The 26,896-nt window shown below is 53.9% G+C and overlaps 10 protein-coding genes across 10 annotated transcripts; 7 read left to right on the top strand and 3 right to left on the bottom strand.

Annotated features, from left to right (window-relative positions):
• Window positions 1–210: 210 nt before the first annotated feature.
• On the top strand, window positions 211–1,365 carry MGL_2869 (uncharacterized protein; the record flags this gene model as incomplete). Its single annotated transcript, XM_001729831.1, has 1 exon — window positions 211–1,365. The coding sequence occupies one exon, from the start codon at window positions 211–213 to the stop codon at window positions 1,363–1,365; it is 1,155 nt and encodes a 384-aa protein (XP_001729883.1).
• A 490-nt stretch (window positions 1,366–1,855) lies between these two features.
• On the bottom strand, window positions 1,856–3,217 carry MGL_2870 (uncharacterized protein; the record flags this gene model as incomplete). Its single annotated transcript, XM_001729832.1, has 2 exons — window positions 1,856–2,812; window positions 2,909–3,217. 2 exons carry the CDS (start codon window positions 3,215–3,217, stop codon window positions 1,856–1,858), a joined length of 1,266 nt encoding a protein of 421 aa, XP_001729884.1.
• Window positions 3,218–3,866: 649 nt separating this feature from the next.
• MGL_2871 (uncharacterized protein) lies at window positions 3,867–7,931 on the bottom strand (the record flags this gene model as incomplete). Its single annotated transcript, XM_001729833.1, has 1 exon — window positions 3,867–7,931. The coding sequence occupies one exon, from the start codon at window positions 7,929–7,931 to the stop codon at window positions 3,867–3,869; it is 4,065 nt and encodes a 1,354-aa protein (XP_001729885.1).
• A 1,923-nt stretch (window positions 7,932–9,854) lies between these two features.
• Window positions 9,855–11,324, top strand: MGL_2872 (uncharacterized protein; the record flags this gene model as incomplete). Its single annotated transcript, XM_001729834.1, has 1 exon — window positions 9,855–11,324. The coding sequence occupies one exon, from the start codon at window positions 9,855–9,857 to the stop codon at window positions 11,322–11,324; it is 1,470 nt and encodes a 489-aa protein (XP_001729886.1).
• A 591-nt stretch (window positions 11,325–11,915) lies between these two features.
• On the top strand, window positions 11,916–16,547 carry MGL_2873 (uncharacterized protein; the record flags this gene model as incomplete). Its single annotated transcript, XM_001729835.1, has 1 exon — window positions 11,916–16,547. One exon carries the CDS (start codon window positions 11,916–11,918, stop codon window positions 16,545–16,547), a length of 4,632 nt encoding a protein of 1,543 aa, XP_001729887.1.
• A 572-nt stretch (window positions 16,548–17,119) lies between these two features.
• Window positions 17,120–18,385, top strand: MGL_2874 (uncharacterized protein; the record flags this gene model as incomplete). The annotated part of the gene is made up of 1 exon (XM_001729836.1): window positions 17,120–18,385. One exon carries the CDS (start codon window positions 17,120–17,122, stop codon window positions 18,383–18,385), a length of 1,266 nt encoding a protein of 421 aa, XP_001729888.1.
• A 1,029-nt stretch (window positions 18,386–19,414) lies between these two features.
• MGL_2875 (uncharacterized protein) lies at window positions 19,415–20,394 on the top strand (the record flags this gene model as incomplete). The annotated part of the gene is made up of 2 exons (XM_001729837.1): window positions 19,415–19,791; window positions 19,845–20,394. The coding sequence occupies 2 exons, from the start codon at window positions 19,415–19,417 to the stop codon at window positions 20,392–20,394; spliced, it is 927 nt and encodes a 308-aa protein (XP_001729889.1).
• A 145-nt stretch (window positions 20,395–20,539) lies between these two features.
• On the bottom strand, window positions 20,540–21,223 carry MGL_2876 (uncharacterized protein; the record flags this gene model as incomplete). The annotated part of the gene is made up of 3 exons (XM_001729838.1): window positions 20,540–20,702; window positions 20,731–21,079; window positions 21,115–21,223. The coding sequence occupies 3 exons, from the start codon at window positions 21,221–21,223 to the stop codon at window positions 20,540–20,542; spliced, it is 621 nt and encodes a 206-aa protein (XP_001729890.1).
• A 1,322-nt stretch (window positions 21,224–22,545) lies between these two features.
• On the top strand, window positions 22,546–23,583 carry MGL_2877 (uncharacterized protein; the record flags this gene model as incomplete). The annotated part of the gene is made up of 1 exon (XM_001729839.1): window positions 22,546–23,583. One exon carries the CDS (start codon window positions 22,546–22,548, stop codon window positions 23,581–23,583), a length of 1,038 nt encoding a protein of 345 aa, XP_001729891.1.
• A 1,189-nt stretch (window positions 23,584–24,772) lies between these two features.
• MGL_2878 (uncharacterized protein) lies at window positions 24,773–26,770 on the top strand (the record flags this gene model as incomplete). Its single annotated transcript, XM_001729840.1, has 1 exon — window positions 24,773–26,770. The coding sequence occupies one exon, from the start codon at window positions 24,773–24,775 to the stop codon at window positions 26,768–26,770; it is 1,998 nt and encodes a 665-aa protein (XP_001729892.1).
• Window positions 26,771–26,896: the final 126 nt, after the last annotated feature.

A 26,896-nucleotide genomic window follows, 5' to 3' on the forward strand; every position in this document is an offset into this window, starting at 1 on the left:
CATATGTGAGAAGGCACTATAATTCTCGTCGGAATAGGCAGTTTAAATGTATTACGTTGGAGGCCCGTTCGCATAAGCTTGGTCCGCCCGTCTTGGCAAGGACGACCACGTGGTCAGGATTTATCAGCGAGGGCGTAATGTGTGTGGTATGGCGTCGTGTGGCGGCGCGCTTGGGTGCCCTGGAAAAAGCTTCTTAAAAGAAGCATACACATGTCTGCGTCGATTCGTGCCCGAGGCGCCGCCGACGATGCCGACAAGAAACAAGCGGTAGCAGGAATACATGAAAAAGGAAGGATTACATCTGCACCGAGTTCAGCGCGCTTCAATGCTGCTCTCGCCGATTTCGGTCTCATCATGTCGCTCATTTTTGGCGGGTGCTGTAGTAATGCACTGACGCTGGAACTCACGACAAAGCAGCTTCCTGCCTCTGGAACCCTTATCACCCTTGCGCAGTTTGTGGCTACAACCCTCATTTCACTGGTGGGAGAAGTCGAATGGACAAGCGCGTTTGGCATACCGGTGTTATGGCTAAAGCGACCTAGTGTCCCGATACGTCGCTGGTTGATTCAGGTTGTGCTGTACTTTTTCACCAGCATTCTTAATAACTCAGCCTTTGCGTATGATATTCCCATGTCTGTGCACATCATATTTCGGAGCGGTGGAATGCTGGTGAACATGCTTCTGGGTTACACCGTGGATGGGAAGCGTTACTCGTTTCTTCAGCTTGCCAGTGTATGCCTAGTGACGGTCGGCGTTGTGGTGGCGACAATGTCAGCCATGTCGTCGTCAGATAGTGCTACATTCTTTTTACCGAGTACCACAGAAAGCGACTACTTGTTTGGTGTGCTTCTGCTGAGTCTTGCTTTGTTCACATCTGGCTTCATGGGTCTATTCCAGGAGCGCACGTACGGCAAGTACGGACGACAACACTGGCATGAGGCACTGTTTTATTCGCATTTATTCTCGCTACCGCTTTTTCTGCTCCAATCGCGCAGTTTGTCGAACCAGATCCGTGAGGCAAATGCCACGCCGCGTGAATGGCTATCGATGTGCCAGACATGTCGCTTTAATAAGTTGGGTTTGCATGTGCCGTCGTACTATGTGAGACTAGCGCTCAACGTATTCACACAGCTTTTGTGTATAAACGGCGTGAACCGACTCACGTCTCGCGTTTCGAGTCTGAGTGTATCACTTGTGCTTGTGGTTCGCAAAGCCGTGAGTCTCGTAATCAGTGTTGTGTTGCTGAACGGACAGGCTGGGAGCATTAGCCTCTGGTTTGGAGCTGCTGCCGTCATGGTCGGCACGATCGGATACACGTATGGCGGTGCCAAGCGCCGTCCTGTACCACATGCTAAAAGTGCATAATGTATTGTACAGTAGAGCAACCTTCTAGTATTGTTGACATGAACGTCTTGCTTCTTGATTGTCACGTTCAATTGCGCGATACAGCGCCGTGAGAGGCTGTGGCACCGCTGTAGTACCTGACGATGCCGTAGTCCGCTCCGTCGCTGATCGCTGCGTGTACACTAAGAGAGCCACACCTCGTCCATCTTTGGCTCCTGTTGCATCTGTGAGGATGGTATCTGCATCAGCGGACCTGGCGACGGCGTCTTCCAAGCACCACCAGTGTTCTCCGGTGTGTGTGTCGTGACGAACATAGATCCACTCTGACTCGCTGCTCTGAAAGACCGCCGCGACCAGGTCATACGGTACCGATTGCCATGCTGGATCACGCGCTTGCTGCTCGGTCTTTCGTGCAATGGAATGTCGGATCGACTCCAGCTCTTTTTGTATCTTGAAGCGGCTTGCATCGATTTCTGCAGTCAAATGTAAGTTATGTGCCTGAATGCGTCAATCACGTACTTTGGATGCGGTGTTCTAGTGCTTCTCTTACACGCCGTAGCCACTGAGCCAGAGCATCGGACTGTGCGACATTAGTTAGATGCGTTTCAGCCTGCTGGAGCAAAGAAAGCATGGGTCCTGGATTTGATTCACAATAGAGTGTGCGCTTCGCGTCAAGGTTTGCAAGTTCTTGCTCAAGTGCTTCGGCTTGTTTCGCAGAAGCATCGCCATCTACACGTTCACCTCGACGCTTCTCCCAGAGGAACGGGTCTAGATGCACCGTCATGTCAATAGAGAAGGGGCTCGATACACTCGTGTGTTGAATGGGGAGGAGCAACACTTCGGCTGGTTCCGTTATGAGCAACGAATCCATGTTGTTCTTGCTGGCCAACTTGCGCCACAAACATGCAGGAACACTACTCTCTGTCGGCGTGTGCACGAGTGTGATTGTCGAAGTCGGTTGGGATGCGGGTATGAACGACGTGCTACCATTCGTGGGCCTTACCTCGAGCATACTTGAGGCATCAGCTTCATTTGAGTGCGTGTCCGTGGGCGCTGTCATGGCATCGTCACGATCCTTAGACGTACCGGTATCTAGGACGTTTCCCGTATTTCTGTCGAGAAGACTGTCAGGCTTGGTCGTTGCTTCAGTTGACAGAGCGGGAGCAGCGAACGACTGAAAAAGAAGGCGCCTTTCGCGCAAGAACGAATGTTGCATGGACTCGGTCGCTGTATGTGAGCTGAGCATGATGTCTTGCATCTCAACGTCCGACACGGCAAGCCAAGCACGAACAATCGCCTCCAAGAATGTTTCGATCAATACGCACAGAGACTCTTGATGTGACGCCCGTAGGATGACATCTTTGGGCAGTAACGCGTCTGTGTCGCCCGTGGCAACAGCCGCGCGAGCGGTAAACGTGGCGAAGCCAAAGAGCGTCTGCAGGCGTTGAATCACTGAATATGTGAGTGTCTACCATATGCATTACACCACCTACCATTCATGTCTTGTTGTGCAGCTAATGGTAATGCGATTCTTAATGTGGTCATCCAGCTGCCCGTGACGCACAGTACTCGCTCCCGCCCAGTACATTGCCACACTGTCTGTACGCCTGTCTGGGATTGGGTACGACAACCACGCAGAGCGGACAGGCTCTGCTGCATACAAAGCCTGGAGAGCAAAAGCTGCTGCTTTGTACGTGGGTATGCTCGGAACAAACACGACGGGCTCACTGCCGTGACGTAACCGATCCAGCTCGGGCCGCGCTTGGATATTAGATTCGTTGGAACTCACACTCGCGGCTAGTGCACGCATAAGCTGCTCATCTTCGTCTGAAGTGCCCGCCGCGGCTCCTGCATAACGTGGCTGATCTGCCATGGATGCCTCCATGGCACGTTGTAGATCTGCGTCTTGATCGTCAGTCGTATGCAGCTGAGCATCATATGTCGGTGGCGCAGACTCAATGCGCGCTGGCAGTGAGGGAGGCACTGCCGCCGCTGCCGTCGCCGAGGCTGGCGCTCCTGCTGGAGGGACGTGTGTTTCGAGTGATGAAACAGGCGCGTCAAGGATCCTGTTCATCGCCAATTCGATATTTCCATGACACTCACGTAGAACATTGACTGCGGTTTCATACGTGCACCCCAAGATGCTCTGAAGCTCCCTGCCGCGTCAGCGCTCGCCGCCCTGCTATTCAACACGTACACTGCTTGTTCGTCCATACAGCACAGTGGAGGTTCGAGTTGACGATGATGGACTCTGATCAGAGGGGCGTGATCGAGTGGAAACATCTCATTGGTCATGCTTTTTGATCATGCGGGGCGATCCACTTGCAGAGACAAGCAAAAGTACAAACCCTGCTGGCCAGAGAACCAGACCGTTGACTTGGGCGTAGTTTGCACGCATATCGCGTGTGCGCAATACATATACCATAATGCACAGGGTATTATTGATCCCACTACTTTAGCTAGGTGCAATAGACGCAGTAATAAAAGGCATGATATATTACAGATGAAACTGACCCCTCCTCCTACCTATGCGCCCTCCTCTCTACCGGGACAGAGAGTGCCGAACCCTCCATCTCGATATGCCATTCAAGGACAACGTGTGCGCACAAGAGGGAAATGGCGTGCAATTGCATACAGGAAGGAATGCACTCAGGGCTCCAGTGTGAATGACGCGCTGCAAGATGGTTAGCGGTGTAACATAACGACTCGTGAAGTGCGTACCTTTGGATGGCCATAGCAGACAGGGTATCAAGTTGGAGCATTTCAACTAGGATAGGCAGCTCCACGGGATAAGACGTAGCATGTCTTTGATATTGCTGGAGAGTGATGAATTCGCGAACAATGCATGCTTTCATACGCATGCGGTACACATTCACCAGGGCATCCCAGCTTTGCGACAATTCTTGGTCGTCATATAATGGCATCATATTAGGCATACCGGCTGCATCCACGAAACTTGCAAGCGAATCAATCGTGGACAGGTCTGACACAAATAAACCGAAGAAAGGAATGTACGGCTTCGACGGCGTGCTGATCTTTGAGAAGCGGCGCATGGGCACATTCGACTCGACTGCTTCTCGCATCGAATATCGCAAGAAAGCAAACTGGTCACGTGGCGATGTGAAGCGACGGAGCGCCTCAAAGGCGCGCAGCTCCCACATTGCGACGCGGTCCCATGTTTGTTGCAAGCGCGCAACCCAAGGCGACTGCAGGCCGAACATGATCTGGCACAAAGACTCCATGTTGCCTTGGCGATAGCAGTGCCAAGCGATGCGAATGAACTTGTTGACAATCGCCACACGCTCACTCAGATTCGTCGCTTTTACAATGTGGCTCGCAACCCAAGCACACGTCCGATTGAAGCGTGCAATTAGCATATGGATCCCCTTGCCATCGAAGCACTTCCTCCGCGAGCTTTCCTCCTTCTCGCCCATGGCCTCCCGCACACGTAGAGCAACAAACTCTTGGTATTCGAGCTGCCACTGCTCCTGGCGCACCGTGTGCTGATCCCAGAATGCCTCTGAAAGCTCTGTCCATTTGACATTCGACATGATCTCGCGCTCGACGCCACTCAACTGTCGAGCGATGGTGCTGGACCTCTGACACAACAAGAATGAGTCGCGCGGCGCGACCGCCGGCTCAACAGAACCGCGCGCTTGCTGCGGGACGTGCGGCTGGATCTCCTTGGCAGTCATCATCGACATGCGTTGTGCCTCTTTCCACGTCGAAGTGTTGTGTCGGGGAATCCATTGGAATGGACCTTCACGAACCCGCGCCGAATGCAAGTCCTCAGCACGCGGTGTATCGCTGAGTGCTTGCTCAAGCTGCTGCAGCGCTGTGTCATGCTCGTCACCATCCATGTCCACATCACCGTCTTCATCTGGCACCAGCTTTTCGTACTTGCGTACAGACCCACGTGAATCCTCATCTGGTGTGCTCTCGAAGCTGTTAATATTACAAGTATCACTTCCACTCACACCGCTCGCGCCATTTCGTTGCAGCATACGACGAAGACTGCGCATCGAGCGACTGCGGCCGATTTGACTTTTCGTCTCAGGCATATCTGTGCTGGTGTCAGTACTGATACCAACGTCGGCATTCGCACCGATGCCACTCGAGTTGGCCTCGTCAGAAACGCGTCTTGGCGGCGTCGGCGGAGGCACCGCTGTGGCTGACGTAGTCGGTACAGGCCATGCACCAGAACCGGTTCGCATACTAGGAGTCTGGCCAGCGCCACCGGCGCTTGTTCCTGACATGCCACTAGACTTGCGCGAGTGTCCGCGGCGTGATCGTGGACTTGATTGCGTATTGGACAACATCCGTGAAAGTGAGCGGGACTTGCGCAGGAAGAACGATTCTTTTTTCTCGTCGCCTTTCTCTTCCCGAGGGGGGAGAAGAGATGCCGGCACTAGTGCTTGAACGAGCGAGTAGATGACCTGCATACGCTCTTGCGGCTCAGTTGCTGGCAGCTCTTCGTTATGCGCATGGCGTGTCGTAATTGGTGGAACAGGTAGGTGCGGTGCGACGAGCGGCTTCTCAGGCGCATCCACGGCCTTCGCTACCTGCCAGAACTGGCAGCGAGCGTCTTGATCCGCCGTCCACTGAACAAGACGCCGGGTCAAAGCTTCGTCATTCTGGAAATCGTCTTGGTAGTAATGCCGTAACCAGTGCCACAATGCAGACTGCGAGTACGTCAACACACGCAACGCTGTTGACACGATGTGCGGGTCATCAAGCTTTTGAATTGCCCACTCCATCCGGAGAAGCAGCAGGTCCAGCAGACGACGTGCATTGAAACACTGCCGGTACCCAAGCAGGATGTCTTGCATGAGGCCAGGAGACGATCCGGAGGTCATTTCTGCTACAAGGCGATGAGGCGTCGCTGCAATCACCAAGTGCGAGCTCATTGAGAAAAGAGCCGCATTTCGTAGACATAGCGAGAGTGAGACAGGTCGAGGCTCTTGCGACGGTGCTACATGAGGAGGGCCTTCCAATTCCATGGGAACAGCCACGTCCAAAACATAACCGCCCTCCTCCATACGCTCTAAGTGCGACGTAAATACACCCAGACACAATGGTACAGCATACGCTTGCTGTGCAGGCGGACTTTTGGCAACGATGGCCGAGATGCTGGGCCCACGTTGCACGCTGGTGGGCGGGGGCACCGGCTCCAAGTACCAATTGTCGTATGTATAAGCCACAGGCTTGGGGGGCATGCCCTGCAAGACCGGGTCGTTGTAAACGAGCGTATGTGAGCCGAGCATACACTCAACACGATACAGTTGCGGCTGACTCGTGACCGGCGTCGACGTTTGAACAGACTCTGACAACGGAGCTGGCGCTCCGTGTTGGGCAAACTGCTTCTGTGCATTGGTCGACCGAATCGTGTGCTCCGGCTTTGGCTCAACGACGGGCTGTGGGGAAACCAACGATCGTTGGTCTTCCTGCAGCTCGGCCACACGGGGCAACAGCCCCGGTGGCTGAGAGGCACGTGGTGCGGTCTTCACAGGCGATGCACCAGAAGCGACATCGTCTTGCGAAAGAAAAGACCCCGAATCGCGAGAGACCATCTTGGTAACATCTAGTGGTGGTACGGTCTGGCTTGAAGAAGTGGAGTCAAACAAAGACGGCTCAGCAGTGACAATCGTGTTGTTATCGAGCTTGACCGAGGTGCGCGTCTGCTGGTTTTTCGCTCTGTTGGGTGAGCTTGCACTCTCCAGAGCCAATGTGTCTTTCATGTCTCCTGACATGGGTTTATCACTCAAGACAGAGTCTTCTTGCTCAGGCATGGTCCAAGTAGAGAGGCGATACGAGGATCCATCCGCTGATACATGATAAGGTCGTACCAAGGCATCGCCAACACCACTGTATGGTGCATCAACTGTCTCAGACACGGAGCTTACATTCGGTTCTGTTCCTGCACGTGTATTATCAGGGTATAGCTCTTGATTCTGCGGTGGCGGTGAGATGACCGCCGTGGCGAGCTCGGAGCTCGGTGGTGCATCGATCGGTTCATTATGGCTCGTCCACGGTAAATGAGATCCACCCGCCGCGATGCCAACAGGCAAAGAGATGTTGCCGACCGACTGGTCCAATGTAGATGTGCTTGTGTCGAAGTTGTGATGGTAATTGACCTCCGGTTGATACTCCGGCCAAGATCGTTGAGCCGCAGGATGATCACGAATCTTCGATGCAAGCGCATTGTCGGGCGCTTGGTGTTCTGTGGCCATGTGTGTTCCTGATTCTGAAGGCTGGACAAATGGTGGCCCCACATGCACTACTTGGGGCGGATACACGTCACTCGGTTTGGGTGGTGGTAGCGGCACCTCTGTCGGAGGAAAGGCAGGAATCGATGGAAGCGGCTCACTCGCAGGGGCCGGTGTAGATGGGGGCAAAGCATCGACTTTGACGAAGGCAGGGTATGTGGTAGTTTGGTTGTGCATCGGCTCGTGGGGTGTAGATAATGTATCGGCGGTGCGCATGTGCTCAAAGTCAGGCGCGGATCGTCCACTTTCTATGCGCGACGGTGGAAGTCGCATCCCCATACCAGGCGGACGCGATGTCGAAAACATGTCGGACGTCGACATGGCGTCTTGAGCATTGTACATGCGCGCATGAGGAATGGGTCGTGTATAGTTGAGGCTTGGGCGGCTCAGATTTTCGGCATCTGGCCCCTGCGCGTGTTTGATCCCTAGTCCTTGTGCAGAATGTACAGTGCCTGAAGGGCCGTTGGATCCAAGCCTCTGTGACGGAGGCGAGGGCACAATTTTGGGACTGGGTTCAGGGGGCATGCCCAATTTCGGCGATTTGAACAACCGAAAGGAACGTTTTCCATTAAGCTTTTGCTTCAACTTGGAAGTATCTCCGCCTCTTACACTCTGGGTGTCTGATCGTTTTGCATTCCCTAGCGCGTCGCTTGAGCGCGACTTCCGCAGGAACATGGTCGGCTTCCAGAGCGTAGAAAGGATGTCCAACGAATGCCGCAAATATAAAATTCAATAGAGTGTACCCGCCATTTCGCTTACGTGATGAAGCAGACACATCTCCACAGAAATAACCCAGATGCTACAACCAGAAAGACGTCGAGTGAGGGGGAGGGGGGGTGTGGAAGGTGGGATTTATTTTTTCACGCGCGTCGCTGCGCTTGGGGTCTGCAGCCAACTTGGTTCAAGCCAGGCGCGGTAAGCCGCCGCAAGAGGGGCGGGGTCATTCGAATTGATATATACATATATATTAAAGAGAGTACAGACAAGTTAATTGGATCGTGTGCCTCGTTGGCTACGGCGACTGCTACGATATAGCACGAATGGGGGCGCAGGTACACACAAAGAAGCATACTCAGCGACACAAGGCGAAGCTTGAGCGTCCGCCACACGGCAAAGATGCGAAGCTTCTGGCGTCTGTAGCATCAGGAGACAACGTCACATCACGGAAGCGAGTGTTCCGTCCTATTCTCACATCGCCGTTCACTGCATCCTGGCCACGTATATCCAAGGTCGATGGTGATGTGATTCTGCACACACTGTTGGAAATCTTATGCGACAAAGACACGCAAGGTCGTCGGCCACGGCAACACATATCAAGTCACTTTGTGGTGGGCGTGAATTCAGTGACGCGTTCGCTCGAGACTCGGATACACGCGTCGCGACAGGAAATACAATCGCGCATGTCCACGCCCCCACTCGCTGCACCGCCACGCTATTTGTTCGTATGTACGGGTGATATGGATCCGCCAGTGCTAGTAGCCCATTTGCCCACGCTGGTCGCCAGCTATAACGCCATGTGTACAGGTCCAAGATCCGAGGTCAAAGACGACTCAATTGGTCCGAATTTATCATGGGCACCTGCTGAATCCTGCCTGACTGTGCCTTCGCTGGTGTTGGTCGTTTTGCCAGAAGGGGCCGAATTCATGTTATCGACGGCCCTTCAGATACGGCGACTATCTGCACTGATGGTCGATTCACAGCTCGATCCTGAGCAGCTGCATCGTCTTGATCTATGCGTGCAGCAGGCGCTAGGACCAGAGACTATGATGCGAGGCTATCGCCTGGCTTGGTTGGATCGTCAGGGCATACCGGCATTGGACCCGCCCCATGTGAAGCATATAGCGTCGAGTGCTCCCACTTTATTAAAGGGCCGCGTGAAAAAGGTACGCAAGCCCGATACTGCGAACTAGAGATGAATCACACGCCGTTATGATTTGTCTTCCTGTACTATGTGACCAATATGCATGCAGGTATCTATAAATAGGACCAAGTTAAGCAAACCTGCGGCTTAGGACCGATATTATCGAGCGATGCACTTTCACCAGGGGGCAATTAAGTCGAAATTGTGTGCGCGTCACTGGTGCGGATTCTGTCATTGGGTCTAGGGAATGGGAGTCCCTCGAGATCTCATAAACTAGTGTCTCAGTCACAGCTTTTGAACTTCGTCCACAATCTCGCCAACGCTCGGACGACGACACTTCTTAAGGTCGCGGTACAGCTCTGAGCTGTCGTAGCCTTGCCGGTATGGGGCGCAAGAAGATCAAGATCCAGCCCATCAAGGGCGAGCGGAACCGCTCCGCTACGTTTTTGAAAAGGAAGGCTGGTCTTTTTAAGAAAGCACATGAACTAGCGGTTCTGACAGACTCTGATGTCGCGGTTCTTGTGTTTAACCGCAATGGGAAACTCGCTGAATTCTGCTCAGGCAACATCGAAGAATTCCTTCTCCGCTATACCGAATATTCCGGCACAGTCGAACGTCGTGGACCAGAACACTTTGCCGGTCTCGATGACCAGGCGCTTGAGCAAGAGCGCGCTCTGCCACCGCCGACGTGGTCTAGTCGCCAACCATCCGAGGTGATGGCCGCGACGCATGCTCGAATTGACAGTCGGAGGATGAGCCATGAGTCCAAAATGCAGATGGAGCCTGCGGCAGCGCTGCAGTCGGAATGCCAGAAATGCACGGCCTCTGCTTTTCCGCTGTCTCAGGCTGATATGAATGAGGTCATCCTGTCTGCAACATCTGCATCCAGCCCTGGGGCAAGCACGGCGGGAACTGGGATGAGTCCTAGTTCTGGACCTGGCTCGGCACCCGCATCTACGTACATACAAGACAGCGTGTCGTTAGCTCCAATGGCACCAAATATCGTATCATCTATATCATCGCCATCAGACTTGTCATTCCGCGAGCCTCCCACATCGAGCGACTGGGAATTCTTGTCACAGTCGCGCCATCTGCACCCGAATTCGGCGCGCTTGGCAGCAGATCGAGTCATGCCAATGAGCACATCAGATACAAGGCCGCTCTCGGCAACATATACGCGCTGGAGCCATCCGCCACTAGATATGAATTCACCGAATATGTTTCCCTCGCTTATGAGTGCGGATAACATGGACGCACGCAGGGTACCGACATCATTGTCACAAGCATCTTCGCCACCTCAATCTGCCCCTATTCCGCCGACACAGTCAACACGGTCAACACAGCCAACACAACCGCCCAAGTGTACGCCGACGCCACGACTCCAGCTGACTCCTGTGATGGATGAGACGCCGAATCAGGTGATGCGCTCCCCCACATGCTCGGATCGTGCCTTTTCTATACCAATGGCTGCGCTTCCCTCAATGGGAGTTAGCCGGAATCCTCATGAATCTGCATTCATGCATCGTCCTTCTAGTGTAAGTATCTCTCCGACGTCGTCGATCATGCCGGCGCCGACGCCCCTTCCAAGTCCCATTGAAGCAGTGTCTTTTCAGCAAGCTCAGCAGATCTCTCCTGCACCCGATTCATCTTGCTTTCCGTCTTATGATGTAAAAGTGCCATTGATGTCCAATGAGGCTTCGCTCTCGTCTACGGGGGCACCAGCGCATCCGGACATGGATTCTTCTCGTCTCATGATGGAGCTTCACGAACGGCACAATAGCATACCGCCGCCTGATCTCTTATCACCTTCGCCTATAGTTGGAGCCCAACCCATGTCTCGCTTCACTACCTAATATTGTAATGTCCATTGCGCCGCCACTTTATCTTGACAGCACTTGTATGTAACACAAATCTACTTGCTTGAATACAGCGTTGCATGCCAGAATGGTTTGGCTTGACCCGTTGCAGGAACCTCCCCCATAGGGTGATGCAGACGTTGGCGTATGTCATATGCCTACTTGGATGATCCGCAAAATGTGGAGGAGATCAATTGGCGCGTGGAGTGCCAGTTTATGTGAGAACAGAACGTTGGGCTCACGAATTATCTCGAGGATCGGTTTGACGAGCGAGCGAGCCAACATCTCGCGATTCTATCAGTCGCGAGTAGCCTTCCTTTCCTTTTTTTATTTTTTCTTCTTCTTAGGAGAAATTGAAGTCCATTTGCATCGCTCGCGAGTGACAACGGGCATTTTGTCGTGTTCATCCCTGGGCCAAACTCGCTGCTTCACACACACCTTTCCTGTCTCGTGTCCCTTGGATTTTGCGGGTCGAGTGTGTGTGTGTGTGTGTGTGTGTGTGTCGCCGACGTGCATCTGATCCACTGACCAGCGTGCGTCGACCATACGGTACAGCAACAATCTCCCGCATTAGGGTGTGTGCCTGGCATGTGGTGGCGCTGCGTTCACGTGTACATCGGCCTCTTCTTGGGACTTTCAGCCTTGCTTGTGCGCGCCGCACAAAGTCCGTCGGTGAATGTCTCAACCTTTCCCAATATACCGGCGCAAATCAAGTACTTTGAAGATTCTAGTGTGGTGTTATGGCATGATTCTATCGATGGAATTGTGTATAGGAGTGCTGACGAAGGCATGACCTGGGCACCTGTTTCAGGGCCTCCAATGGGACACGCTTACATGTTGATCCTACATCCCTATGAGCCGTCGCAAGCATTTATTCTCTCGAATGGAAACGATCACTGGCGCTCGGTGAATCGTGGTGAGTCTTGGCAACGGTTCTCGACGCCTGATCCTCCCTCCCTTTCGGGCGTGTCTCCCCTTGATTTCCATGCCGATCCTCAGCACAAGGATTGGATCTTGTACATCGGACGACGCTGTAGCGCGTGGTTCTTTCGCACCGTGTGTCAGGATGCAGCGTATTATACAACCGATGGATTTGCATCGGATGCCAAGCTGCTGCTGGACCTTGTCGACCAATGCCACTGGGCGAAAATGACACCTGAGGTGGCTGTCGCGCCTCAAGCGATGCAGCGCATTCTATGCATTGCTTGGGATGAAAGCGCCAAGGTGCCGCCATTAGCACATCGCACTGGTCTCGATGCGGGCTCTGGAGCTATCCCATCGACGGTCGGCCGTGCTGTACCGCCAGCGGCGAGAGCCTCATCCTGGATGACAGGCATGGAAAAACGCGATGTTCGCCAAAGCCGGCTGTTCATGAGCGACGACCTATTTAACACACGCATCCCTGTGTCGTTGGAGGGTCGATTGGAACCGCGTGGGTTCCTAAACATGGGTAAGTCGGGTGAATTCCTGGTCGCTGCCCTGAGTGATGCGCAGTCAAGCACGCCTGGCGAGCTTCGGCTGTATGTGAGCCGTGATGCTGAGCGCTGGACACAGGCACAGTTCCCGCATGCACCGCTTGCGCACGAGACTGGGTACACGATCCTAGAGGGGCCGCAGCACCGCCTGCTGGTCGACATGCTGGACCAGACTAGCCGCACATCTGCTCTGTTCATGAGCGACAGCACAGGAACGAACTTTTCGTCCAGCATTGTACATACGCAACGAAACGCCGATGGCATTATTGACTACGAGCACCTTACGAACATGGAGGGTGCGGCGATTGTCAACGTCAAAGTAGAGGGCGCTTTGGATCGCGTACAGACGCGGATCACGCATGACGAGGGTGCATCCTGGACACCTCTTCAGCCGCCCAGCACGGATGTGGATGGCCGCCTCACTGGGTGCAAGTTTCAGCCGCCGTCTTCGTCATGCGCACTGCACTTGCATGCCGTGCTCTCGATTCGAAACCTGGGGCACGTGTTCTCCTCGACGGCGCCTGGGCTCGTGATGGGGGTGGGGTCGATTGGAGATCGCTTGCGCCCATATGCCGAATGCGATACGTTCCTCAGCACGGATGCAGGACTCACTTGGCGCATGGTCGCGCGGCATCCCCACCGGCACACGTTTGCCGACCAGGGCGGCTTGCTCGTCATGGCCGAGGATGCATCGAGCGTAGACACTCTCTTGTACTCATTTGATTATGGGTCCACATGGACGAAGCTGCCGCTTCCCATGCCGATTGAGCCGGTTGTGCTGACGACGGCACCTGATGGAACGGCGCTCAAACTCCTGCTGATGGGCTCACGTCCGCGGGGCACAGCGTCACTCAAGGAGCGCCACGTCGCGATCTTCCTCGACTTTGCCGGCTTGTCGAAGCGCAAGTGCGCGGCGTCTGACTTTGAAAAGTTCTACCCAGCCACACCCCACAGCTCTTGCCTGTTTGGCCATCGCCAGTGGTACATGCGACGCAAGCCCCAGGCTGACTGTTTCGTGCGCGACAAGTTCCACGAGCCGAAGGGTCATGATGAGCCTTGCGCTTGTACCAGGGCCGACTACGAATGTGATATGGGCTTTGTGCGAGAGCAGGGCGAGTGCAGGCTCAAGATCAAGCTGCCGGTGCCGCCGGGCGAGTGTGTGCGTGGTGCCAAGACGTTCAAGGGCCCATCCGGCTACCGAAAGATTCCCGGAAACACGTGCGAGCCTGATCCAAAGCATGGCACGCCGGCTCTGGATGCACCCATCGACCGGCCCTGCACGGATGCTGTGCCGGCGGCTGGCAGCGTGTCGCATGTCAAATTCGAATTTCCCTCGCGTGTTGCCGACATCCTGCACTTCCCCGCGTCTCCACGGATCTTGGCGCGTCTGTATAGTGGCGACGTGTACCAATCGACGGACGACGGCAGCTCATGGCATGCGCTAGACCTTCGTGTGCCTGGCCATCGCGCGAGCTCTGTGCTCCAGCTCGTCCAACATCCTCATGATAAGCAACGCGCGTACCTGATCACTCAGGGCAAAGTCGTGCATTATACACGCGATGGCGGCGTGCATTGGAAGTGGTTTGAGGCGCCCATCGAGGCGAATGGCGTTGGCTTTGATACCATGGGCTTCCATGCGCAGCATCCATCATGGGTCCTTTGGACTGGCAGCCGCGACTGTCTCGGCGACTCGCACGCATGTCAAACGGAGTTGTGGTACACCAAAGACGAGCGGTACGTGGACTGGCGGCGTGCCGCAACCCACGTGCGCAAGTGTGCATTCCTTCGAGCCACGATGGACTTTACCGGTGGCGATCGCGACGTCGTTTGTGAGCTGGAGGAGGCGCCCGAGACGCAGAACCACCGAGGCCGCGGCTCTAAGCTGCTGCCTGGTCAGCGGTCGACGCCGCGGCAAGTGAACCTTGTGGTTGGCGGCGAGTTCTTCACTCGCGGGCGTCGCGTCGTCATGCCCGACATCCTTGGCTTTTCCGTGTTTTCGCAGTACATGCTTGTGGCGAAGCTGACGCGCGCCGATTCGTCAGCTGTGCCTTCCTCCCCATCGTCAGCAGGCTCTGTGTCATCTTCACTCCACATGCACGTTTCCATGGATGCACATACTTTTGCGCCCATTAGCCTGCCCCCGATGCTGGACCTGGCGCACTCTGCCTACACCGTGCTAGACTCGGTGACGCGTGCTGTGTTTTTGCACGTAACGACGACGCGCGCGCACGCACGCGCGCAGTGGGGCGACATCATCAAGAGCAACTCGAACGGGACGTACTTTGCCCTGTCGTTACCGAATGTGAATCGGAACGCGCAGGGATTTGTTGACTTTGAAAAGATGCAAGGATTGGATGGCATCGCCTTCGCGAACGTCGTCGCCAACACGGACGACGCAAGCGTCTCGGGCGTCAAAGAGCTGCGCACTGTCATCACACACAACGACGGCGGTTCATGGAATCCCATTACCATGCCCTCGCATGACTCGCTCGGCGCACCGTACGCGTGCGATCATGTCGGCTGTAACTTGCACTTGCGCAATCTGCTGGAGCGACCCAACTTGCGCGTCACACTGACGAGTCCCTCGGCCACGGGCTTTATGCTTGCGACAGGCAGTGTCGGTCGGAGTTTGAAGCCCTACGAGGAATGCGATACCTTCTTTACTCGTGACGGCGGATTCTCTTGGGAAGAAATGCGCAAAGGCACGCACCTGTGGGAATTCGGCGATCATGGCTCCGTGATCGTGCTCGTCGATGACACCCAGCCGACGGACTCCGTCGAATACACTCTGGATCAGGGCCTTACATGGCATGTGTACCACTTTGGCGAGCGCATGCATGTGCACATGATCGACACTGTGCCGGAAGACACGAAACGCAAGTTTGTGCTGCTTGGCGAGGCAGCTGGCCGCTCCATGGCCGTCTTCCTGGACTTTTCTCACGTGCTTTCTCGTGCGTGTGAGTGGGATGCCAAAGATGAAGTACGCAGTGATTTCGAAAAGTGGAGTCCGAGCCAGCAGCGGGCTGAGCCGTGCTTGTTCGGCCAGCAGACATGGCTCTGGCGCCGCAAGCGCGATCGCATCTGCTACGTAGGCGATGTCATGCCGCAACAAAGCGTAGAAAAGACGCCTTGCACTTGCAGCGCAGCAGACTTTGAATGTGAATTCAACCACTTCCGCAATGCGACAACGGGCGTCTGTGTCCCCTATGCCGGCGTATCGGCGCCTGTATCTCCCACGCAGGACGACCACGATACGCAATGTGCACGCGATGCTCCTGACTACGATGGATTCTGGTATGAGCGCACCAATGTTCGCAAGATTCCCTTGTCGCGCTGCTTGGGAGGAGAGCGCCCTGATCGTGGACGCAGGCATCGCTGTCGCTCGCGCTACGGCATTGGCACTGTGCTTTGGTACCTCGTGTTTGTGCCGTGCTTGTTGTTGGGCAGTTGGATGGGCGTCTCGTGGCTTCTGATGCAGCGTGAGCGCGGCACGATCACTCTTCCAGAACTTGAACATATCCCGATTGTCCACCATGCCATGTCTCACGCAGAGTCTGGTATTCATGTTGCTCGTGGATATGTCAGCATGATTTGGGCCAATATCTTAGCTTTCTTGCATGACATGCCCATCACACGCGACATTCTGCGTCGTTCCGAACGTCCGTTCTCTCACTACCATATGCTCTCTACGGACGAGGATGCTGAAATTTTACAAGGATACGATGCGAGCGACATAGAAGAATAATCTTGGTGCATCGAATCACGAAGACAACACAATGACCTGGCACCACGAGCGTAAATTCAGCCAATGCTCGCAGATCATCTCGACTTCTCATCAACATGTCTCTCTCCACATTTGTAGCACATGAACTCTCAGTGAGGCTTCTCGCTTCCCCTTCTTCGCCCAACCCCCCCGCATGCAGTCGTTCCTCCACCTGTTTATAGGAAACGAGGCACCGTGCAAAGTGAGAGTATATATGCATCCGCATCTATATATATATATTTTTTTTTTATTTTTGTAATTCTTTCTACTTTAGACTCAAAATTACCTCTTTCTTGAGCCCTGAACACGTGGGCGTCGGACGTGATCGGACTGAACCCAACGCGTGCGAGTGATTAAATTCACTCTCATTATCACAGCGTGTACTGTCATCGTCGCCAGTCGTACAGGGAGCGTGCTGGCCAATGCGGCGCTCCCGACATCGTCACCAATGTCGATGGGATGCCAGTATTTGCTTCTTGGCCTTCGTGGCTCCTGTTAGTGCCAAAACACACACACATTTACCTGCTGCTGCATCCGCGTCTCAGGGTACCTTCATGGAGACGAGCGGCTCCTTGATTTGGGTTTGTCATATAGATACTGAACAATGTGTTGGCATAAGAAGTCCTTTTAACACTTACAGTCGGCGCAGCGTATGGTTTCAGCGCAAGGCTATCATTATCACAGCTATTTTCCTCGCTCTGTTGATCATCTTGATCATAGGTCTTGCTGTGTTTCTTCGCGACATTGGTGTTGGTGCAAGATATGACGACAGCGATGATGAAACACTTGACCTCGATGACGAGGAAAATGAGGATCATTGGGGCTCTCATTCTCGTATGTCCCAACGTATTCGGCACCCGCACAAGCTCTTCCGTCGGCGGCTGCGACGCCGTGCTCGTGTATCGAATCGCGCACATCGCCATCTGCGGCCGTCTCGCCATGCGTCTGAGATGCAAGTAGACGTGTCCGCGCTGGATCCACCTATCCCACACGCTATGCACTTGACCTCGCCAGTCCCACAAGAGCACGTCTCCGATACCACGGCTTCTCCGCAGAGCGCTCTGGCTGACTCATCTAGAACCAGAACGCCATCGTCCGTTCGTTCTCCATCCAGATACCCCCGGACTAGCACAAATATCGATCAAACTGACATTGATGCCGTGGACGCTTTACCGATGGATCCGTTCGCCACGGTTCCCCCATGTTATGGCACAGTAAATGTTCGTGAACAACGCATGCGTGAAAAGCTCCATCCCATGCAGTCTCTGAGTGAGTCAAGCTCATCTTCTCGCATCCACGATCAGTGCGTGGAGAGCGCGCCGGAAACAAGTGCGTTATGCGCACACATTTCAACGGACGAAAAGTCGACGCTCGAGGCTTTGTACAACGCATCTAGTGCGCCTGCGTTGAATCTCACCACGAATAACGAAGCGCTTGCGCCGCCAACTGCTCCTGAGTGGACTGATCCGCAAGACAATTCTCATGTACAGCAGGGATCCTCCCGCAGAAATATGCTTCCAGGGCCTCCTGTTTCATTCGAGTCAAGATATGACTTGTATGCGCCTTTGGCTTCCGATACCAAAGCCCAAGAAGCTGAAGCAGAGCGTGCAGGCCTCGCCACATTACTTCCATCCATGCCCGGCCTGCATCCAACCGATGCATCGTACTTACCTGTGACATACCTTCCTCAATATGACCAGCATGCTTCCAATGAAAGAGACGTGGCAGACCTAGAACTGGGTTTGCGAGCTCCATCGCCAGCAAACACCGAGGATGACATGCTGCCACTACCATCTGCTCCTATCATGCACGATGTGTGAATGGCTCTTGTAATATACATACATGCTTTTCCAACCTAAAAGGCACCTATTTGTATAGTAGCAGAAGTTCATTATCATTGATCCTTGCGTGCTAGAACAGCGAGTTGATATACGATGACACGCCCAAATCCATCCGTGCTTCCATCCAGGCGCAGGGCCATCGTCGAAGTGACTGCGTCCGGCGACAGGCCTTGATTCTGAAGATTCTGCGATATGGGATCAAAATCGATACTGTCATCCTCGGTTAGTTACACAGCTTGTTCAACCTACGCAAAAGTCTGAGCCATATTCCCATCTTTCGGGTATACATCCAGCACTGATACTGCATGTGACGTGCTCGTTTCTGCCGCAGACACGAGAGCATGAAGCTGGACGCGCACAGGTGAGAAACCGCCCCCAAATGTGCACGTAATTTCGCGAATGCTCTGTAGGGGCACTTCCTCTGCCAAATGGCAGACGAGCTCAGCGCCCGCGCTCGGACTCGGTGTGCCCTGTACGGTCAGCCAAGCCTGTTTCTCTCGCACATACAAGATCGTAGGACCAGCAAGTCTCCAAGTCTGAATCAAAAGCGCGTCGCACCTCTTTTGACGTGCCTATAGATGCCTTGACTTTGCTCGCTCCCTGCAACACATTTGTCATCGTCATTACTCCGTGAACACCACGCGCGGTCGAGTTCTGAAAAGTTTATGTGTGTACAAGACAGGGTCGTCAATCATTGGTGGAGGGAACTTGTAGTGACGCTCGAAGCGACGAACCCAACACGCACGCCCTTCACGTGTGTCGCCAAGTATAATTTTTTTTTTGTGAATATCTGGAAGCTGTCGTGGCAGGCGCCGCAAGCGATTGAGAGTCACCGGGGTTCGTGTGCTCGTAAGTGCTTGAATGGGCACACTACCTGTGGCTTTGCCACCGCATCATATTCTGTGCGCATTTGACAATGTAAATCTTGGCGCGCCTATGGTGCGATACTCGAAGTTGCCGTTTCGAGCGCTCATAGCACGTTACAATACCCATATCACCACCACTCCCATGATCCTCGCAGAAGAATTCAGTCGCCATCCGAAAGCGCGTGATTCAGACTTTTCGACAAATTCTGAGGAACGGGGTGTGTTCCATATGACTCCTCGGCTTGCCAGCACCGAGGCATGCATTCGTGGAGCGCTTGTTTGCCAGCTTGCAGCGAGTCATTCGTCGCCTCTTGCTGATGCAGCTGAGCTTGTCAGTCCTTATGTGGACGGAATTGACCTAAACTGTGGCTGTCCACAGCCGTGGGCGTATGAAGAACGGGTCGGGTCGTATCTGCTAGAGGAGCCGGAGCTCGTTGCCGACATGATACGTACAGTGAAAGGCCGCTTGGGTGATGCATATTGTGTCAGTGTCAAGATTCGCATTGATCCAGACTTGAGGTACGTCGCTAGGTACGCGACTTTTTCTATGTGCTCACACCCTTGCTACACAGACGCACAGATACGCTCGTCCGAAATGCATTGCATGCGGGTGCGTCATTCATCACGATCCACGGCCGAACTCGGCATGAATCATCTGGCTCAGACCCAGTCCATCTCGATGCCGTGCAATTTGCTGTCGATTGTGCGCGTACATGTGGACTTCAAACGGCTCGAGGCACGTCGCCAGGCGATGCTTGGACATGGGCTGAGGACGGTGGTGCAGGTGGATTCGCTCCGTGTGTGGTGAACGGCGACATTTGGAGCAACGAAGATGCTATGGCTTGGCGCGCACACACTGGAGCACGTGGGGCTATGAGCGCTCGAGGATTGCTTGCAAATCCTGCGCTCTTCGCCGGCGAGCCACACACTCCAAGGGAGGCGGTACGGCGCTTCGTCGATTATGCTATGAAGTGGAGTCTTCCCACGTCTCTTCTGCACAGACACTTGGCATACATGCTCGAGGATACCATGTCGAGTCGTGCTGAATCGATCTATTTCAACACCCTCGCGAGCCCTGCAAGTATTTTGGACTGGCTCACCAATGCGGGGTATGTATCATAGATGGGACACATGCTATGTGTATGAAGGAAGGGGGGGATGTATGTGATGCAGGAGGATGGCGAAATAGGGAATATCGCTTTGTTAAGGGAGTGAAGATGAGGTAGACCATGATTAACAGCATGTCCTGAAGAACCTCCAAATCCTGTCATGACTCAAAGGGGACAAATGCACTGCTGCCAGAGCCAGAATCAGGCGCCGGCCGGAACATGGGATTCGGCGTCGATTCTACAGCATCCACAGTAGTGTCATTCTGTTCAGCTTGCGTGCTAGGTTCTTCAGGTGGTTTGATCATCTCCTTAGGATTATCCCTGTTTGTCAATCGCTTTCAATGCGTACCAATTGATATTGAAGCGCGTGACGCGTGGTTTGCTGGCTAGGACCTCCCGACACACTTTGTCAAGCTGAATTTGCTCCGGCGGGTTCTCTCGTAATTCCTCCGACTCATAATCATTGTTCACATAGTAGCCTACTCGAATGAATTCCGCATCCTTGTAGGAACCTGTGAGCAATATGACTGTGACACCTAATAAATCAGAAGCAGGTATCTTTTCAGATGATGGGGCTTCAGCCTCAAACTCGAAAGAATTCACGCCCACTGGGACTGGTCCCACCATGCAACTATCGAGTTCTTGGTCGTATTCTTCCGATTCGGCAGATCCGACGTAAATGAGTTTCCATTCAAGATCTAGGTCCTTGTTAGTTTGAAAGAAAGGTACATACCATCTTCAAGCGGCGAAATACATTCAAATGTCACCTTAAATATATAAGGATCCGAGAACCGGGCCTTGCTGTTAATAATCTCAACATTCTGAAGGTGCACGATCGACATGGATGCTGGCTAACTACGCGTAAAATGCTTGCGACCGCGCCGTGCGCGCGTACATAGACATGGTTCACGTGGCCTCCACAGCATATTCATGTCCGCATCCTCCCAATTCATAATTAGGCCCAACACCCTGCCTGTGTCGAAGCGCAATAAAAATGGATTATGAAATGATTTTCGACAGTCAATCTCGTGGTATGTTACTGCCGGGACTCTCAACGTGACGCGTGCTAACTGCTTTGGTTGATTACTTACAGGCTACGTCACTGCTGCCTTAAGGAATGGTATGCCAGAAATGTGAAAAATTGTTGAGCAAGGCAGGTGCTCCTGATCCTTTTGTACGTTAAGCTGCCTCTTACGTGAAGCGCAACCGCGACGCATCTGGCACCCTTGTATCTTCGGGATCTGGGGCCAAGGCGTCAGCTGCGCGCCATGGACCAGGGCCTGTAGGTGGTGGGAGAAAGGTGGGAGAGAACAAACTACTTTCCAAGTCGAACAGGTTTTCTCCTCTAGGTGCGCAGTGCAAGCTATGTAAGCAGCGAGTCACTCAGAAACATGCTCAATTTTGCCAATGTATGTTGAAGTGAAACCAAGTGCATGTGCACGTTTTCTGACATGACAGCGTGCGCCTACAAAAAAGGTCTGTGCGCTATATGCGGAAAGCAGATCCTTGATACGTCCAAGTACAAACAGTCATCTTGAAAAGAATAAAAAAAGAAAGAAGTAGACTCCTATCGAGAGCCAAGTGATATGCAATGTATTGACGTTGGCTTCATGGGAAGAGGGTGACGTGCTTTCTTTCAACTTTCGCGGAGCAGTCGACATCGCTTCTCGCTTGCTGGAGTTGGAGGACCTTCCTCCACACTATACGCAGATGCATGACACGTTTGTGCACGCGTCGGTGTGCACATGGGTGCCGTCCATGTCACGTGGCACATGCATTCGTCCTGCATTTAGCAGACAGGTCCGAATCAGGTCATATGTCGAGGATCCAGCGCCCGCATCCTCGAATCTGTATAAAAGGGCTCTGCTGGCCCAAAACGTATTTTTCTTGTGTGCTCGTGTGCCGGCCCCAGTTGTGGTGAGTAGATCCCGTGCTTGATGGCCAAGGGGAGAAGGGTTGCGCTGCTCAAGATGAAAGAGATACAGAACGCCTGACTTTGCCATGGAGGTATGAGCCGCTTGCGGCTAACCCATTCAAGTCCCTGAAGCAAGCGCACGAAAGCATCCTGCCTCTTCTCACGCTTCATGACACGATGTATCCTGCTTATTCGAACGAAAGCTGACATATTGTAGTTTCCTGTTCATTCTTATTGCCTTGAACCCTCATGTCTGGAACGTCATCCACTGAGCTTCGTAACAGGCAAGGTATTGCGGACTATACCAAGTTCTGGAACGCGGATTCGACCAAAGATTCAGAAAAGGATCAGGCTGCTCGCTTGGACCAGTATTCAAACGTAGTAAATGCTTACTATGATGGTGCTACTGACCTGTACGAGTATGGATGGGGTATGAACTTCCATTTCGCTCGTTACTATCCTGGTGAAGCATTTTACCAGGCTCTGGCACGCCATGAGCACTTCTTGGCTCATACAATGAATCTGCGCCCAGGTATGCGTGTGTTGGACGTGGGTTGTGGTGTGGGAGGGCCAGCACGGGAAATTGCTCGCTTTGCTGGCGTGCAGATTGTGGGAGTTAATAACAACGCGTACCAGGTCGACCGTGCGAACCGATACACGGCCAAGGCGGAGTTGCAGGACCAGCTTTCGTTTGTCAAGGGTGACTTTATGAAGTTAAAGGAACAGTTCGGAGAGAACAGCTTTGATGCTGTGTACGCAATTGAGGCAACTTGCCATGCACCGTCTTGGGAAGGCGTCTATGGAGAGATCCTGAGTGTACTGAAGCCAGGTGGCGTGTTTGGTTTGTATGAATGGTGTATGACAGATTCATACGATCCGTCCAACCCTGAGCACCGCAAAATCGCACACGGTATCGAGCTCGGCGATGGCATTCCTGAGATGCGGTCCATTGCACAGGCTCGTACTGCACTCAAGACTGTCGGCTTCCAGATTGAGTATGAGACAGATCTCGCTGATCAGGGCGACAAGATACCATGGTACTACCCGCTGGAAGGCGATATTCGCAAGGTGCAGACAGCATGGGATTTGTTTACGTGCTGGCGTATGACTTGGTTTGGAAAACTCGTGACGCAGTCGGCTGTGCGGGCTCTGGAATTCGTCGGAATTGCGCCCAAGGGAACGTATGATGTGGGTGAATCCCTCAAAGTTGCGGCCGATGCACTTGTTGCTGGAGGTCGCAAGAAGCTCTTTACGCCGATGATGTTCTTTGTTGCGCGTAAGCCATGAGCGATATAGTCTCTATGGAAGCACTAAGCCTTTCATGTGTCGTTTCACAATTCCTTTCTTTTGGTATACATAGCTAACTAGACGTAATGCAAGGAAGGCCCACACGGGGCAAAACATGGCGGAGGAAAACGTTGGTTTTAGGACGCACATTCGCTGGAGAGAGAGAGAGTTATAGGCCAACAGATGCACAAGCATGGTGTCCATCAGGTGGTTTGCTCACACATCCTGAAAAAAAGTTGGCGCATCAACGATGCCGCACTGCTGGAATAGGCGCCGCGACCAGCGATGCGAGGGGTATTAGGCGGTCTTTCTCGATGTCCAGAGGTCCAAGCAAAGCACTGCGCACATCATGTAAGCACACGCTGATAATGATACACGTCATTTGCATACATACATGCTGTCACCTCCGACGATATACACGCCGAGGGGTACCTCTTTCCACGGGCGCATCTTCACTGAATAGGCGCTCCACGCTGTTGGCGAGAATGATGGTACCATTCGAGTCATATCCACAGAGCAAGCCAACAATCACGCGCCCATCTTGTGTTACAAGAAGCACTTGCTCTGGAAGTGTGAGTCAAAAGCCGCATTTGGGAATATGGGGATAGAGAGAGAGAGAGAGAGAGAGAGAGAGAGAGAGAGGAATAAAGAGAAAGAGGAATACATGGCAAAGAAAGGGGGCTTGAACACATACGATCCACATAGCTTTGCACGCCTGACATGGCGGCCGCGCAGCGTTGTCAGTCTGTGCTATCGAGGAAGTAGTCTTAAGAAAGCAAGGAGACAAATCCGACACGTGTCGTGAGCGAGCGATGTTACTGCCGAGAATGTGGGAGTAACTGCTAAGTAGCGCCGCAGACTACCTCGCAGCTGGCTGAGAATGTGACCTCAGCCTCCATGAATACGCGCACGAGGTTCTGGTCTTACGCACGGGTCGTCGGACGCGCCTCGTGATCACGTGACATGTCGCTGCCCTGGCGCCAGTCTTACTGTTGGGGGCGCCGCGTGGCCGGGGGGGGGGCGACGATTGGTGGTCGCGTGCGGTCCTCGTTGGCTGCAATGGATGGACCGACGGCGGGGGGCTTCGCATGTGGGTGGACCATTTACTGGCACCTCACATTTGAGACACTCCTATCGGTGACGACGTTCAGTGCGAGAGCGAAAACGTGTGCGTGAGAGGCAGTCGATCATGGTGTTTCGAACTGTAGCGACACGATCCCCACTCGCTCCTGCATGCCATGTGGCGCGTGCCTACGTAAAACCAAAGACTCAGCTCAACGTGCGAGCGATGTCGATGCGCGCGCGACCGTCGACGCCACGTCGTGTCGTATCTGGCCTCGTTACTGTGACTGCCATTGTGGCTGGTGCTGCATTTGGCGTGTACTGCTTGGACTCGCGTGCGGGAGTGCATCGCTGGCTATTTCCTCCGATGATGGAACTGCTAACGGATCCTGAGTCGGGTTCGAAGATTTCAATCAAGCTCCTCGAGCACGGACTCGCGCCACGAGACTGTGGCAAGGATGACGAAGTCCTGCGTACCGAGCTATTTGGAAAGACCCTTACGAATCCTATAGGACTTGCGGCCGGATTCGACAAGCAGGGAGAAGCCATCGACGGTCTTTTTGACCTTGGCTTCGGTCTCGTTGAGATCGGTAGCATTACCCCAGAGCCGCAGCCGGGCAATCCAACTCCACGCATGTTCCGCCTGCCATTAGATGCAGCTGTGATCAATCGTATGGGCTTCAACTCCGAGGGTCACGAAGCCGTGCGGGAGAGATTGCATGCGCGCTTGCACAAATGGGTGCAGCGTGTTTTGTCCGCTGGCGAGGGCTTGGTCTCTTCTGTCGGTGCGCCAGCGCCGGAGCCAACGGCACTCGCAGAGGCACAGGTATTTGCCAATTACCCTGTAATCAATACATCCCTGCTGGACGACGCACACGTGCCGCGCAGTCTAAAGCAAGACCGCCTGCTGAGCATCAACCTAGGAAAAAACAAGTCTTCGCGCGAGGATTCGGTCGTCGACTATGTCAAGGGCGTACAAGCTCTGGGCGCGTATGCCGATATGCTTGTGATCAACGTGAGCAGTCCAAACACACCGGGTCTCCGTCGTCTGCAGCGTCGAAGTGTGCTGGAGGGCGTGTTGCGTGACGTCGTGACGGCTCGTGATGATGTCGCGAAGCAACGTATAGATTCGCTACCCCTCGTCGTGAAAGTGGCGCCCGACCTCAGCGATGCCGAGCTTGAGGATGTGGCTGACGCTGCACGTGCAAGCAAGATCGACGGCATTATCGTGAGCAATACAACGGTCTCTCGGCCCGCTGGTCTTCTTTCGACTCAGCACGTGCATGAGGCGGGTGGACTCTCAGGTCCACCTGTCAAGCCACTTGCTCTTCATGCTCTCCAGGTCATTTACAAACGCAGTGAAGGCAAGATCCCTTTGATTGGCTGCGGCGGCATCATGACAGCCGAGGATGCTTTGGAGTTTGCTCGTGCTGGTGCAAGCGCTGTGCAGCTATACACTGCGCTGGCGTACCGGGGACCAGGTCTTCCACGCCGCATTAAGGACGACCTTGCTGCGCGTCTGCGTGCCGAAGGGAAAACGTGGAAGGACATAGTCGGCTCAGGTCTTCGCGACGTGCCGTCGTACGCGCCGGATGCTGTGAATCAAGTTGGTCTGTACCCCGGAGCCCAAGATGCTTTCGACCGCAGTGTCGCAAGTGTGCGACATGAGATTGAGCAGCTGCGTGAGTCGTTTGAGGGCCATGCATCCGAAGAGCGGCGCGCTTTGCCTTTTGACATCGATGAGCACGATGACCGTTTCAAGGAGCTCCTGAGAGAGGCACATCGTGTGACGGATGACGTGCCCCACTTCAACGACGCATCGTCACCACAAGCAGGCGTGCTTCCTCAACGTACTTCATCTGTTCCCGAGCACTTGCTTTTGATGGCGAAAGAGCGCGGTCTCACGCAGGGCGAAGTGCTTCATGAAGCCGTGCATGACGCTGCAGCTGTGCCCCAGGCCCCTGCACCGGCGCTAGCTGCGTCGCACTCAGCGGACGCGACACCTATGTCCACGGACAAGGCTGCACCAGACCACACAACACTCGGTGGTCTTAAGGGCCATGAAGCAAAGAGTGTGCCAGAAGCATATAGGGCTCCTTCGACAGCCGAAAAGCGTGTAGTTTGACGAGGCAGACATGGCAGCTGGATCAAGTTTCCGTCCCCGAACGTTGTGTGTGTGACACAGACGCAACGGCAGGAGTCTAGGATGCCGGCTTCCGGTATGTCTTTCCTCAGCCTCGTATGTCAAACG

Source organism: Malassezia globosa (assembly GCF_000181695.2).
Source record: "Malassezia globosa CBS 7966 chromosome Unknown mgl_sf_7.1, whole genome shotgun sequence".
Classification (NCBI taxonomy): Eukaryota; Fungi; Basidiomycota; class Malasseziomycetes; order Malasseziales; family Malasseziaceae; genus Malassezia; species Malassezia globosa.